Genomic DNA, 13,047 nt, shown 5'->3' on the forward strand with positions numbered 1-13,047 from the left:
ATTTCTTTCATTAAATCACATAAGTAATCACATTAAGTAATACGAGGAACTATCAAAAAACGTTTATTTTTTTTAAATTTATTTCTTTGTTCACATTAATAATTTCTAGTCTTTTTTTTCGATAAGCTCACAGAAGTACTTAGTGTTTGAGTTTTGAGTTAATTAATCAATACAAAAATTTTATTTATTCATTTCTATATTAATTGGCATTATAAATATGTTTCCAAAAATTTATTTCTAATGCATGAGAAGTCTATTTACGTTGCGTAAAGTTCTTTAATTTATATCTATTTATAGTATATAGCTCATTAATAAACTACTGGTCCAAATACCTTTTATTAATTTCAAATTTAACAGATGGAAGTTTTGGAGTTTTGTATGTACATTTAATTTATATTTTAGTTATATTATTGTACTAAAAAATATTTTTGTTTGTGTACATCCCTAGTTTATACGTATATGTACATAATATGTGCGAAATTGCAAACATTCTTAGAAATTTTATGTAAATAAAAAATATATATATATTATACATAATCGTTATTAAAGTTTATGATAATAAATTTTGTATGTACTTATATACATACACACATATCTATTTTCCAATTTGTTTGAAAAGCTTTTTTTTATAAATAATCTCACATAAAATATACTAAGTCCAGTACTTTTTGGTATTTCGGTTGATTCGTTTGTATTTTGTCCGCATATTATTATTATTTTGTGAATAAAATTTATTGAAATTTTTTAAAAATTAATATAAAAAAATTTAATTTTTATTTTGGATAAATTATAAAATTATATTGTAAAACATTTATTTATAAACTAAATTGAAATTTACGAGTGAAAATAAACACAAGTAAATAGATTTACTTATGTAGGTGTACATGTAAGCACACGTGCTATATTTTGAAGTAACGTAACAAAAAAAAGCTTAACGATCATAAAGTATGTATTTTTATAGTTATATATTTTTATAAAAAAAATTATAGAAAAGGATAATATTTTAGAGAAACTACGTGGGGATATAAAAAAAAATTAATTTAAATACGAGCAAAAATACGGTAAAAATGTTATCTACCGCGTCGAACGTAAATAATAGACAAGAACAATTTGAAGTTGCAAAACTAAAAGTAATAAATAACTTAAATAATATACATCCTTTATTTAATTATCAAAAATCTATTGAATATTTAAATTTAATAAAGAATTTCTCAAAACATGAACTCTTGTTACCATCTTTTTTACAAGAAATACATGAGAAATATCAAGAATTAAAGAAAAATTTAAAAGAAGATTGTAGTAAAACAACTCCATTGCTTTTACAAAATTGTGAAATTTTAGCTTATCATTATTACGGTATAGCTTGTTATTATAATAAAAATTTATTCGAAAAATATAAAATTGATTTGGAAGGCGTTAAAGTGTGTTTTGAAAAATGTATCAAGATTTTAAAAACGATTCCAAAAGAAAAATATTCTGAAAAAACGCAACAATTAAAAGATGATTGTGAAAAGTTTTTAACTGAAATAGACAAAAAAAAAGAAAAATTAATTCAATGTTCAATTTTAAATTTGAATGAATATATTACGTTATGTGTCAATTTGGGGTATATCGATGAGATCAATTTCGAACGCCTATCTTGCAATGAAAAAACTGTTTTTGAAAGTAAAGTGCAGTCTTTAAGACTAATAAGATTAATTATAACATTGGAAGACATGTTAGCAATACATAGTTCTCAAGATTTGTGGTTAATGGCGGATGTATCAATGTATTTATCAGAAGCATACAAATTAGGGAATGAAAATATAATAAGTGAAAAATATGTGAAAGCAGCTGAAAATCTTTTTGTACGGTGTGCAAATCTAAATACAAATGTAAATGAAAATAAAGAACGTACTGTTAAAGAAATTATCAAAACAAGAATTGAAGAATACAAAAATGATTTAAAAGAAATTAAAACTTTTATTTCGGATTTTTATAAAATAACACTCAATAACGTTGACAGTGCCTTTATCGAAAGAGAATTTTTGGAAAATTGTATTGAACTTTGGCTTAAAGGAAATACTGATTTGTTAAAAGAATATGATCGAAATAATTGCCATACAATTCTTCAAGGAATTTTCAGTTCAGTTGGTGGAATGCGTTATTTAAAAGATATTCCAAAATCATTAAACCAACAGGAATACTACAAAATTTTAATGAATCACTTTGCCTTACTAAATGATATGGATGAGAATGAAATTATATATTATTTCAAAAGGAATTGCCTTGAAGAATTGTCTACTTATAGTGATAGTTTTAAAAATCAATTGACATTTTTACATAATTTCATAGATTTCCTAAAAACATGTGACTATCCTCAATCATTTATTGATGCTTTAGAAAAAGTGAATGATATTGATTTACCGTTGCCGATGTTAATTAATGTTATAAGAAATTTCGATGAACGCGTTTGTGGAGAAAAATTTTTGCCGCTACAAAACTCCGCCGTTTGCTTAATTGAAGATAGTGGTTTTTACTTATATGATCAATTAAAAGAAGTCATACGTGCTTATACTAAAAAAATAAGTTTTGAAACCAAAGAAATTGATGGTCGTTTAATTATTGAAATAAATGGAAAAAACATTTTTGTTAGTCGAATTTTAAAAGAATTAGAGCTTTTGCTTTCAAAAAATTCTAGAATTGAAGAAGTTAGGCTTGTTGGTGCTGATCTAATTCATATTGATAGGGATTTAGTAAACAATATTTGGCATGGAAAAAATATGGTTATATATGCCAGAAAAATAAAAATATATGGTAAGGTTACTTGGAACTTTTCAGGAAAACCCGAGAATTTCGCTTATTCCAAAAATGCGTCCACTGGAAGTGATGGTAATGGTGAGGAGGGGAAAGACGGATATGCTGGCGAGAGTGGTGGAAATGTACTAATACTTTCAGAAATAATAGAAAATTCTGAAAATTTTACGATATGGTCGACAGGAGGAAATGGTAGTAAAGGACAAGATGGAGGTCACGGAAGGAATGGTGAAGATGGTGATGGTATTCGTTGGTATCAATTTGAGAATGCATTCCCACCACCATGCTTATTATTTGACTTTAAGTTTGGATATGGAAGAAAAGCCCTTATAGATAAAAATATTGAAAGCGTGAGGGATAATACAAAAATATTAACGAATTGGAGCAGTAATCGTAATATATTTCAAGGTGCTATTTTTATGGAAGCAAAAACCGAAAAGGGAAATAAAATTACTTTCGTTTTCAATGCAAGTTCAGGTGAGATAGGAATGGGAGCCTGTATTTTGTACGAAGGAACACCAGGTGTTCCAGGTGGGAAGGGTGGTAATGGCGGTTTGGGTGGTCAAGGCGGATATTTTGGTGACATATGCATCAAAAATACACAAAATAACGAAAATATTAAGGTCAAAAAAATTCAATACGTAGGAAATGATGGGGAGAACGGAGAAGGAGGTTTATATGGTAAATGGGGTAAAGATGGCTGGGATATCGCATATATTGACTATCAATTTTGGAGTGAGCCGATATTTTATGGTAAAAATGAAGATAGTAAGTGTAATCTTGTGTATCGCAATAATGATCCTGGTAGTAGTATATATTGCTCTTACAAAGAGAAGTATCTTACAGTTGAAACTCGTAGGAATGTTCAGAAATATGAGAAAAATTTTAAGAAAGCAACTGGTAGCAAATTAGTTAGTGATCGACAGAGGCATGCAAGTGCTACGAGAAAAAAATTTATATCGGAAGATAGTATTTTAGCGAAATATTCACATTATTTTTCCTCTGTAAAAACATCTGAATTTCAAAATTTAACATCTGAATTTCATAATACTAAAGAAAGCTTACAAAAAATTATTGATAACCAAGAACAGAAAGAGAACCGCAGTATACAAATAAGAATTCAAAAAACTTTTAATCCTAGAAAAACAAACAAACTGCAAAGAGCGCCTGTCAATAAAGTAAGCGAAATCTTTAACCAAGACACTAAAAATGATGTTTTGTTTAAAAATTTAAATGAAAATCCTTGCGTTACCGAGGAATGGTTAAAAATAAAAAATATTAATATAAATATATTGGAAGCTAATAAACTTTTTCAAATATTATCGAATAAAATACATAATGTCCAAGAACGTGACAATTTTCAAAGCTTGCAACGTATTATATACAGCATTTTAATCGAGAAATATAGATTAGCTTCTTTGGAAGAAATGGTAAAATTTTTACCAATTGATTGGCGTGTTGAAAATAGTTCAGATTGTATCATTGACTTATTAGAATATTTGACTGACAAAAAAGAAAATTGTAACAGCATTATTCATCCTGCTTTGCAACCATTATCTCGATATTTTAATGAAGATAATATAGAACTGCGCAAGACAATCTCTAAACTTTGTCTTAACATTAAAAAAGATGAAGGACTATACGTTACATTAAAACGTTGCTTAATAATATTTGTGTTTGAATTGGGAGAAACTAACGCAATAGATGAAAAACAAAAATTTATTCAAGAATATTATATTAAATTGAAAAATTTTTTGAAAAACCAAGAGCTGCAATGGAGTACAGACTTAGAACCATATTCGGAATTAGAAGACGAATGTGTGAAAAATGAATTGCTATTAAAAGAATTTACTAGTTACATTGAAAAGATTGGTTTAAAATCGAATAGCTATAGGGAAATACTTTCTCGTATATTTGATGTAAATATCATTTTGTATGAAAACGATGAGGAGGAATCCTTTTTATTGACCAATCATAATCCTTCTTGTAAAAATAGTGTTCATTTAGTAGTTGAGTTTGGAAAATTTATACAATTACATGTTGATGAAAATTTTTTCAAGCTTGAAAGAAGTCGTCTAAAGGAAAACTATTTTTATGCTTCTATTTTAAGCGAGATTTATCAATTAAAACAAAAAGAAGAGTTTGATAGTTATTTAGAAAAAAATAAATTTTTCAATGAAAACAAAACTTTCGATATCTTTGAAATAGATTTTAAAAGCTTGTATTGTTCCTTAAGAACTTTCATTTTGGAAGTCGGAAATTCGAATGAAACAAATGACATTATAAAACAACTTTATAAAAAATATCATAATTCGCTTAGAAAAGAGCAGATTTTATTGAGTAATAGTGCACAATTATGTGATTTAAATTCCGATTATTTGAAGGATGAATCAATATACAGGGAATATGTAAAGCATATAAAAAAACAACAATTATTTTCGGAAAGCTATAGAGAATTGTTGGCATATATATATGACGTTAATATAAATCTTTATATGGTAGGAAAAGAAAATAAATTAGTCTTGCAAAATAATCACAACCCATTTTCCAAGCAAAGTATTTATGTGTTGTATAGAGATAAGAAATTCACACAATTTTTTATTGGTGAAAACTATTTGAACCCTAGTCGAAAAATAAAAACAAAAGAAATGCTGTATTCGAAGGTTTTTATTGATCATAGATCTTTTGAGCAAAACGAAAGATTACTAAGCTATTTAGAAAATTTGAACTATAAAAGATTTATTGAAAATGAAAAAATAAAAAAAGAACGACATTTGCATGAAAAAGAATATATGAAGACGATCTCACAATGTTTTCCTGAAAATGAGCAAATTGATTTAAACTCAAGGCTTGAAAAATTGACGTTCATTGGGAATAGTGACATTTTATTTCATATATCACAGCGTCTCATGTATGAGGGGAGAAATATATCTTGTCAGGAAATGTATTGTTTAATAAACTCAATTCTTGAATGTGTATCAGAAGATAAAAATGAATTAAATATCTTGGATTGGGTTATATCAGCTCATTCTCAAAAAAATTGGATAGATGAATTAATTTTGTTAAAAATTGAAGATTATTTCAAAAGATTGTTGAAAGAGAAAATAAAGTGGAGGAAGTATTTAAACGGAATTGAAAATAAAACCATATTGCTTTTGTTTTATAAAAAATTAGACGAGTGTAGTAGTGGAATTTCAATTTCTTGTCAGTGTATTGAAGATACTTTATATTTGTTGAGTAATATTCCACTGAAATCAACCGAAAATTTAGAAAAATTAGAGTTATCTGAGTGGCCATATGCTCTTAAAGAAAGTTATTGGAGACATAAAATATCATCTTTAATCACTAATATTAATGATGAAGATATATCAAAAGCTACTTATTTTCTCCTTTCTATAGAAAATGTTACTGGAACTAGTGTAATAGAGGAATTTTTAAAAGTTCTTCGAAATAAAAATACATCATCACATGTGTTCATTAATATTTTGTTCAATTTTTACAACGAAAAATGGATTTTGGGTATAGAAGAGGTAAATGAAATAAAAAACATCAAGATTGAAGATTGGATCAAAAAAATGGATGAGAAATTTTTCGTTAACGAAAGAGAACGCAATGTAACCCAATTAAACAAATTAATAAGAAAGAATGCTAATACGTCAAAAGGAATTTGTGAAATATTGTCAAAAATTGAAAAACTAATATTGCTTCCTACTGATTTTTCAAATAATTTTGAAGAAAGCCATATTCAGAATTGGGCAAAGAAAGCCAAAGGTAGTGCTATTCTTGAAAATATTCAAGATGTAGTAGCAGTAATCGATCGAGCAATACAATTGAAAAGAAAGTTCAAGCTTCGTGATACACAAAAATTAGCTGTAATAACTTTATTATTGAATAAACGTAATACATTAGCACAAGTTTGTACTGGTGAAGGTAAATCTTTAATTGTTGTAGCAATATCGATTGCCAAAGCACTTTGTAACCAAAAAGTCGATATCATAACCAGTTCTTCTGTTTTGGCAAAACGAGACGCTGAAGAAAATAAAGATATTTATAGCCTATTTAATATTAGTGTATCACATAATTGCAATGAGGATATCGAAATAAGGAAAAAATCCTATTGGAGTAATGTGGTATATGGAGATTTATCTAATTTTCAACGGGACTATTTGCTACATGAATTTTATCAAAAAAATATTCTGGGTGATCGTGCTCGTGAAAACATCATCGTTGACGAAGTAGACAGCATGTTGCTTGATAAAGGTAATAACATGCTATATTTATCACATGACATGCCAGATTTTGATAAACTAGAGTCGGTTTACGTTTATATTTGGCAATGGGTTAATAAACCAGCAAGTTCTTATAGTGAACTGTCCAATGTATTTAACGTAAAAGTAATAAAAAAAGCAATTTTATCTCAATTATATGATGCAGTCAAAAGAGACGATATAAAGAAATTTGATTCTAAACTAAGTCAAGAACAAATACAAGTTATTTGGGAACGGCTTCTGAGAGTTGAAATATTAGATCATCATGGTGTAATTATTAAGGAAAATGTTACTCAGAAAAATTTTATTAATGCCTTTTCTACTGAATTTGAATGCTATACCGAATGTGCGTATTATTTTTTTAAGGAATTTTTGGAAAGAGAAAAACAAGTTCGACTCCCAAATTATTTAAAACCATTTGTGGAAGAACATCTTGAGACTTGGATTTCCAGTGCCATCACAGCATTTTTTATGAAACCTGGACAGGATTACGTTGTCGATGTAGATAGAACAAAAATGAACCCTGATCGTAATCCTAATATTACCATAATTGATAGGGATACGGGAACAGATCAATCAAATTCACAATGGGATGAAGCGTTGCATCAATTTTTACAGCTTAAACACGGATGTAAACTATCGCTACAAAATTTAAAAGCAGTTTTTATCTCGAACGTATCCTTCTTTAAAATGTATAAAAAACTTTATGGGATGACAGGAACTTTAGGATCACAAAGAGAAAAGGATTTTCTGCAAGAGTTACATGACGTTGATTTCGTTATTATTCCCACAGCCAGATCAAAACAGTTTGTTAAAAGTGAACATATCGTTTGTTCAACCAAAGAAGAGTGGATAAATTCTATTTATAAACAAACAAAATCCATTGTGGAAAACGAAAATCGATCGGTTTTGATAATTTGTGAGACTGTGAATGATGTTGATTCTTTATACAACTTTATTGGGAAAAAAACTAAGAATAAAATTTATACATATACACGAGATTATGAAGAGTTTAATATTGCTCAAGGAAATCAAGAATTAGAACAAAATCAAATTATTATTGCAACAAATTTAGCTGGTCGAGGAACAGATATAAAACTAAAAGAGAAATTAAAAGAGGCAGGAGGGTTGCATGTTTGTTTAACTTACTTACCCAAAAATGTTCGCATAGAAGAACAAGCTTTTGGTCGGGCAGGAAGATGTGGCGATAAAGGCTCAGGCCAATTGATTGTTAAAACTGCGACACAAGAAAACTTAAATAATTCCAAAATATTTGCTTTAAAGGCTGAACGTAACGCAGAAGAATTGCATCATATATCAGAAGTTAAAGCTTATTATGAAACTCAAATTATTACTGAAGAAAATTGCTTTAAAAATTTCAAAGAGGAATATATTCAGTTGAATAAATCATTATCCATTGCCTTGGAAGATAAATCGGTGGTTGAAGAAATCGAAAATGTAGCAGTTAATGTTGCTAATACTCTGGGTCTCACTGAAATGCCAAATAAATATGATTTGAAAAATCTGAAATACAAAAATGAACTTAGAGAGCTTCTTCTACAAAGCTGTTTGGACAAGTGGGCATTCTGGCTCAATAAACATAGTTTGCAGATAAAAACATTAAAAAATAGTGAAGTAACAATATTTTTTAACAATTCGTTGAGAGAATTTCTTCAATGTTTAAGAAATTTAAAATGCGATAGTGTTCAAAACTTACAAGATTGGGTAAGCGATAGTCCGGTTAAAATGATTAAACTTGCAAAGTTTTTTACTCGTAATGAAAAATTTGGCGAAAGTATAAATTTACTCAATAATATAATCAAACAAGAGCCAAGCTTTTCCGAGGCGGCACATTATTATAAAGCATATACAATTGCCAAACAAATTGATTGGGAGTCTTCGGCAGAAAAAAATAAGAAAAGTGTTAAAGAATTCAAAAATGAATTACGTGAAGCTGCGAAACTTTTCGATGAAAATTGTAAATTCTTTATGTATTACGCTGGAGTAATTGGTAAAGTAAAAAATAAGAGTAAAGGCATTGTTCAAATTAATGCATATGAAGAACAAAAAAACAAGCAAGTCGCTTTATATCAACTTTTTTCAAGTTCCATTGATGAAATTTTTGGTAAGTTTATAACTTTGCAACAATTTCATGAAATAACTGATGAGAAATCATCCAAATGTATACATGAAGAACTAATTAAAGAAAATATTTTAAAAAAGCCACATGTAAAAAAAAATATTTCCGAAAAGGAAATTGCAAACATCTCCGTAGGTTATGGAATATCAGCAAGAAAGCTGAATGATTTTCTTTTAAAATGTAAAAATATTAGCAGTGAAGAAAAATTTGAAAAAATGTTAAAGGAAGAAATAAGGTTACCTAATAAGGAAGAATTTTGGGAATTTCTATTAAAGGAAAATATTCTAAGAGATGAATCCAAATATATTGTACTAAATAAGAAAAAGTTTGATGAACTGGATCCAACATTAACTGACGAAAAAAATAAAAGCAACTTAATGAAAGAAAAAATTAACTTTGAAGACGGAATCGTATTTTTTGATGTAGAAAAAGCAGTTACATTTGCTCAAGTCGACTTCGAAATTTTCAAGAAAGACTGTTTTTTAAAGTTTATTGAAGCAAATGTGTATGAAAAACTTGAAAAGGATGGAGTGATAAATCTTGCGAAGGCTGCAATGATTGATTTAAGTAATATTGATTCTATAAACTTTCCTTCTTTCGATTTTATCACATTAGAAGATTTTGCTAAAGTAGATATTAAACGAAATGAGGCAGAAAAAATTTTACTAGAACTTGTAGAAAACAATATTCTTAAAATAAAAAATGCCGGAGAAAGTACAATGTATAAACTGGAAATAAAATATGATGAGATTGAAAACATTCACTTAAATAGTTCTGTCTATGAAAATTCTGTTCAAGAACTTTTACGTGCGTGCTTTACTTATAGAATTGCTTTCCAAAAACTTATAAAACAAAAAAAAGAAAACAATTCTTGTATTTGGATAAATCTAGCTAGTAATCCCTATAGTGAACTCTTAGCTAAACTTTTGGAAGCAAGGCTTTTTAAATTAGCTACTGTTTTGAGAACAAAAAAATCTTTAAATGAAGAAATTAAAACTATTTTAAACAATTTGAAAAATCGCAATCTTATTGATGAAAAATTATGTAAAGAAGACATTATTAACAACGTAACCAAAATTTTAGAGAGTGTAAGAAGTTCATTGAAGGCATATAAAGTTCCCGAATTTAATTTAAAAGAATTGACAAAGTTTTTTGATCAAGGCGATTTTTCAAATGTAGAAGAAATGGAAAATTTCTTTTTGAATGGATTAAACGATGTAATACAACTAGAAGAGAAAAAATGGACTCGAGAAATGATTTTCAATACTCTTATAGTAATATCACTAGGAATCAGCCAAATAATTATAGGTTCAATAATAGAATTATACTTCGGTGGTTTTGCAACTCACTTGGCATCTGGTGTTATTAGCGAGGGCATAAGCGACATTATGTTTGCTGCTGGCGCTTTAAAATCAGGTTATTTTAATTGGAAAGATTATGGAACTCACAAACTTCAGAGTATAGCGTTCACAGCTGCCACTATAGGTGTAGGTGCAATTTTTTCCGCTGGCACAAAAGTTTCACGGTATGGACGCAAATTGGCTGGTCCGGATATTACTATAAAAGGAAAAAAAGTTGCAGAAATGTATGGTTCAGAACTTATTAAAGCTGTGGGTTTAAAATCTGTAGGAGTTGCCGTAACTAAGCGCATTATGCTAAAAACTTTTCAAGGTATCACATTTAGCTTGGCTAATGCTGGGATTGATTATGTAATTGAAAACAATTTGCGAACATATTGCAAACGGCTAGCTTTTGATATTTTATCAGACACGAAAAACAAAATAGACAATCATAAAATTTCTGCCAGTATAAAAGAATTGTTCGATACATTTGGTGAAAACAAAGCGAATGAAATTTTAAGACAAGTATTAGATTCTCATTTAAAAAAAAAAGATTTCACTGAAACTTTATTATCTACATACAACAAAGCTGCAGAAAGTTTAGTTCGTGGAATTGGGGAAGGATTCAAAAAATTGAACGAAAGAGATGATGATTTCATGTTTACTATCACCATTTTAACAAAAGCTTTACGTTGGACAGAACGTGGGTATCATATTATGAAAATATCTCAAGTAACTATTGATTCTTTAAATGCCATAGACATACAAATTAGAGAAAAAATTAATAGTAAATCAAAAATAAAAACTGACAAAAATCCCAAATGCGAGATGGAAGGGAATGAAAAAGATTTTGAAACATTTAAAAAAAATGCAAATGATCAGTTAAAAGCAGTAATTTGTGGAAAAATGGAGCAGTTCATAGAAGAACACATTGTCAAACCTGTTATTACTAAAGGAACCCATAAATTAATTACTTATGCTGGGGAAAAATTGAAAGAGGCATACAGATATTACAAAGAAAGTGAATATTTTAATCGTTATAAAAATCTTAAAAACGATTATGAAAAAGAATTGCAAAATAATGAAAAATCTGGGGACGATTCTGACGTTAAAAATCACATTACAAAGAAATATCATAAAAGTTTACGAGAACTGGCTATTAAAACTAAAAATCCAAAATTATTTGCTGCCATAGTTCGAGAAAATGTTGAAATGGATATAACTTGCGTTGGCGCATGTGCTAAAGTAGTAACTAAAATACTAAAAAATCAAGGAATCAATAAGAATATAACTGTTGTTGTTGAAACAGAAAATGGTGTACAACAAACTTTTTCAACATCAAATGAAGGTGAAACTCAAATTATTAAACTAAATATTAAAGATAATCATTTTACTCTTTCTGAAAATAATAATGCATCAAGTAATATAGACGATTCTTCATTGAATAACTGCTTGTATGAAGCGTTAGTACAAGCCGTACCTCAGCTCAGAGGTATAAGCAGCCAAGATTTTAGGAACGCAGTTGCAGATCATATTGAAAAAGACCCTGAAATACAATACCACATTCAACAAAATTGGCATTCGGTTCCTTTGCAACTAGGCGCGTTTGGTGGAGAAAAAAAAAGAAGAAAATCTTGCGAAGTTAGTGATCCAGAATCATCACCAACATCTGTCGATGAACTTGGAATAAAACATGTTGATACTCACTTTGTAGATCGTTTCTTACGTATGGTGCGTGTAGACGGGATAATTCAAAGAATTTCTGAAGACCCAAACGTATCGTTAGAAAGAAATGATATCGTCAAAGGGGGTCGGAGTAAAACTCAAGATCGTTCAGGTTCAGTAGAATTCCCAGCTGCTCACGTGGTTAGAGGTCAAGTTTCTGAACTTTTGAAGAAACACGAAAAACATTCTCAAGAACTTAACAACATTTTGGGTCATACTCAAATAGTACCACAGTATGGGAATGATTGGCACGGTATTGGCGGAGTTATTGACAGATATCAAGAAAACCACTTCAACAACCAAAATCAGTATAAATGTGACTTCAGCAAATCCGCTTTGGAAAATTATGAAAATATACAAGGAATGCGAACATCTTATTTAGACGTTTTAGAAGAGAGTTATAACTCAGAAAAATTTTCATTTAAACAAAAACAACAATTTAAAAGTGCAATAAGTACAATCAGAAGTTTTTCTCCAGAGGAAATTTTTAGACAGGGGCAAATGGGATATTACCAATCAGAAGGAGCTGATGTGTATTCAAAAACTTCTTCAAAACGAAAAAGGAGGAAAATGTAAAAATTGATATTAAGAACGCATAATTTATTTTCAATTTTAAAAACCTTTATTATTACAAAAATTTTTTATATAACATTCTTTTTATTTATTTCAGATGAGGAAACTCCTTTTTTTTTTTTTTAAAACCAGATTTTATTCTAACATTTTTAAATTTCAAGTTTTTTCGGTAGACTTAAGTCTAAAGGATTTCTAGATCGATATA

At 28.6% G+C, this 13,047-nt stretch overlaps 1 protein-coding gene across 1 annotated transcript; it reads left to right on the plus strand.

Moving 5' to 3' along the window:
• Positions 1-6,076: 6,076 nt before the first annotated feature.
• Positions 6,077-12,845, plus strand: LOC129612941 (uncharacterized). The gene has a single exon (XM_055526798.1). The coding sequence runs from the start codon at positions 6,372-6,374 to the stop codon at positions 12,843-12,845; it is 6,474 nt and encodes a 2,157-aa protein (XP_055382773.1). The 5' UTR covers positions 6,077-6,371.
• The last annotated feature ends 202 nt before the right edge of the window (positions 12,846-13,047 follow it).

Source organism: Condylostylus longicornis, unplaced genomic scaffold (assembly GCF_029603195.1).
Source record: "Condylostylus longicornis isolate FDR11 unplaced genomic scaffold, ASM2960319v2 ptg000004l, whole genome shotgun sequence".
NCBI lineage: Eukaryota > Metazoa > Arthropoda > Insecta > Diptera > Dolichopodidae > Condylostylus > Condylostylus longicornis.